The sequence below is a fragment of the Zingiber officinale genome, chromosome 6B (genome assembly GCF_018446385.1).
Source record: "Zingiber officinale cultivar Zhangliang chromosome 6B, Zo_v1.1, whole genome shotgun sequence".
NCBI lineage: Eukaryota > Viridiplantae > Streptophyta > Magnoliopsida > Zingiberales > Zingiberaceae > Zingiber > Zingiber officinale.
In genome coordinates, this window is record NC_055996.1 from 76,121,341 (window position 1) to 76,124,844 (window position 3,504).

General features: G+C 40.9%; 1 protein-coding gene across 1 annotated transcript; it reads left to right on the top strand.

Moving 5' to 3' along the window:
* Nucleotides 1-1,497: 1,497 nt before the first annotated feature.
* On the top strand, nucleotides 1,498-2,714 carry LOC121992755 (protein SLOW GREEN 1, chloroplastic-like). Its single transcript, XM_042547312.1, has one exon. It carries the CDS (start codon nucleotides 1,546-1,548, stop codon nucleotides 2,491-2,493), a length of 948 nt encoding a protein of 315 aa, XP_042403246.1. The 5' UTR covers nucleotides 1,498-1,545; the 3' UTR covers nucleotides 2,494-2,714.
* The last annotated feature ends 790 nt before the right edge of the window (nucleotides 2,715-3,504 follow it).

Here is a 3,504-nt window from a genome sequence, read left to right on the forward strand (position 1 = left end):
TAGATGTTGAGCTATGACTCGAGCACATGAGCAAAATATGAGAGTTACAGAGATGAAGATGTTAAGGTGGATGTGTGAATATACGAAAATGGACAGAATAATAAATGAGAGTATTAAAGAGAAAGTTGGAGTTACATCTATTGAGAAAAAACTCCAAGAGACACATTTAAGATGGTTTGGATATGTACTTAGACAACCAATAAATGTTCTAGTTAGACAATGTGAAACTATGACAAACACACATATCAAACAAAGAAGACTAAAAAAGATTTGGTTTGTAACAATAAAATTTATTTAAGTATAGATGATGATATAATGGGAGATAGAGTTTAATGACGTAAAACTATTCATATAGCCGATCCTATTTAATGGGATAAGATTTATTGTTGTTGTTGTCGTCGTCGTCGTCGTCGTGATTTGATTAACTTGATATGTAAGCTTTCTACTCAATATTGATGGATTCAATGCTTGCTTACTGATGATTGATGGTATTTAGAACCAAATGGGTCATTCCCACTTTTTCAGCATGAATCTTGATCGACTTTTGATGCTTGTCACATTTATGCTAATCTAAGCAACTAAATACAAAGGGTATAAAAAAGAGTTTTTTTCACCTCTTCTTCAAGATAGTGTTTTGTTGTGCTCAAGAATGAAGCTGTAGGCTTATTCGTTAACTGTTTCTTTGAAATTTTAAAAAAAACACATGCACAATTATTGTTTACTCTGATGTATTGAACACAAGGTGCTGCTTCTTAGAAATGGATGGATTTGGGCACAAGTTATTGCATGTTCTTCCAAACCACATTTATCTATCTGTGTTTAGTTTTCATTGATTCAGCTTATGCAACACTTGGCACACTATTGTATCTGTAACTTTTTGCAATCAATTGTAGTCGGCATGATTCATCATCTACTCAAAGTGTCTACTCAAAGTGTTACAACTTTTATGACACCAGTGCCAACTATCATGTATCCATGAGAGCTACATGAGGATTTTGCATTAAGGAGTCATCTGAAAAGGAACAGCAAAGGAAAATTAGGAGGGAGATAATGGTGCTAGGCCAGCAATTGAAGACGATAACATCGCCCAAGCGGCAAAAACTGCTCGGCAAGCTGATTACATTTGAAGAACTGGTCGGATTCCTTCCAGATTTTCTTGTTGTAGTTGGTGCTTTTAGTGCATTGTTTGGATCAAAAGATTCAAACTGCAGCGCCTTGAGGAAGATGATTTTGTTAATTCGATAATGTTTTCCTTTGCCTGAAGCCAATTTTTCAAATTTTTGGCTTTGTTTTTTTTTTGTCACGGTAATTGCAGAGTTGGTATTTAGATTGAGAGTACGGATAGTTGTTTAGGGAATAAAATACCTTTCACTCGGAGAGTTGGTATTTAGTTGATTTATTCCAGGGACATTTGGGACCTTTTGTCACCTAAACTTAGGCCCATTTTGGTCAACGAAGTTTTTTTTTAACCTTCTTCTCTGCTTGCCCATTAATAGACCACCAAACCACCGTAGCGCCCATTCCATGCCCTAACTTCGATTTGCCATGGAAGCCATCGTCCATGGAGGCCGAGCTCTCCTCTCTCCCCTCGGTTTCTCTCTGAAGCCTGCCTTACCTGCCTCAAAATCCATTACCTTCTCCGCTTTTAGGCTTTCGAGGGTCGTCGTCGCGAAGGCTTCGTCTTCCGAGTCGGAACCCTTTGCCTCGCTCTCTGGATCCTTCCGCGCCGCCGCCTCAGGTGCGGTTATCCTCGCTGCCCTTGCCTCCTCCGCCTTCCGGCCTCCCCTCGCCCGAGCGGACCCGTCGGCGTCTGCTCCCCCGCCGGCCGTGGAGGTCGCGGACGCTGAAACTGACCCCTCCGTTCTGTCCCACCTCCTCGACTCGAACTCCGAGGCCGTAGATGCCCTACGGTCTCTCCTGTTTGAAAAGCTCGAAGCCGGGCTTGACTCCGATGCCCTTGCCATTCTCCGCCGGCTCATTGCCGCCCAACCGGAGGAGACGGAATGGAAGTTCCTGGCCGCGCGGCTTCTCAACGAGATGGGCGAGGTGGAGGAATCCCACCGCCTCTACGAGGAGATCCTCGCCGTGGACCCTCTCTCTTTTGAGGCTCTCTTCGAGAACGCTGTCCTCATGGACCGGCGCGGTGAAGGTGAAGCTGTGATCAGGCGGTTGCAGCAGGCTCTGGATATTGCGGAGGTTGAGCAGAAGGAGAAGGCTGCAAGGGACGTGAGGCTGATTATGGCCCAGATACAGTTCTTGCAGAAGAATGTGGAAGAGGCATTGTCGAGCTACGAAGAGTTGGCGATAGAGGATCCCATGGACTACAGGCCTTACTTCTGCCAGGGTGTGATCTATAGCTTGTTGGACCGGAACAAGGAAGCGAGGGAGAAATTTTCCAAGTACCATGAACTTTCACCTCGAAAGTTTGAGGTGGATGGATACTTGCAGACACCATTGTCAAGGGAGAAGCTATTTGGCACCGCAGATGCTTAGAGTCTAAGAAGCAGAGATGAGGCCGGGATAATAAACGAGAGGTAAGCCTCTCTTGCTTGAAGAGCTAATTGTTCAATGTTGTTGTAACTTTCACAGATCTTGCATTGACAATCAAACAAGCATATATGAGAGCAAAGGCTATGTTATTTGATTCAAACTATCTTGCATTGACTATCAAACAAGCTCCATAAGTGAATCAATTTTCTTTTTTGATTCCTCTATTTTCTTCAGTTGTGGTTCTTCCTTTAGCATACATATAGTATTCGAGCTAATCATTGAAAACATAAGTGTAGAGAGAATTTGATTTGATGATTTGGTATTTGGAGTGAACCAATTGCTCTCTCAACTTTCAAGTCCTACATGATTTTTTTTTTTTTTGCATGTTAGTAATTTTTATCATTTGCTAATGTGGATGTGCATTTCATATCATGTTTAATTCAGAGAATGATTTTACCAGAATTAGATTAACTATTCTTAAATAAACTAGAAGTTAAATAGGTATATCTGTAGCTTGTCTTGCCGATCATTGAATGAAATGGAGACAATTTATGACGGTTTATATCTGATTTGCAGAATTTGGGTTGTTAATTTACAAGAAATATTTTTTTTTTAGGAATAGTTACTTTCATTAGGAATTGTTAATTCATTAGCTTCAGCTTGTGCATGTATGAACTTGCTAAACGCCAACTCTAGTTCACAAAAAGTTCATAAGACCAGATTTTTATGATTAGAGTGTCTACTTCCTATAGACTTCAATCTGAGTTCATGGCATGATTGCAATGGTGCATTTGTAGCATCAGTGAAACTCTGTGGTAAAGAAAGTTCAAGCTTGTGTCATCAATCACAGCATATTATGAAAGCATACACAAGTAACATAACTTCATGTTTTTTGAGTCCACCAAGTGGCAAATTGGCTTAGCTATAACCAGCTAACATGCCACTATTAGATATTGCTAATAACACATACAATAGTGATGTTTTGGTTAGCAAAGAATCATTAAGCAATGAAAG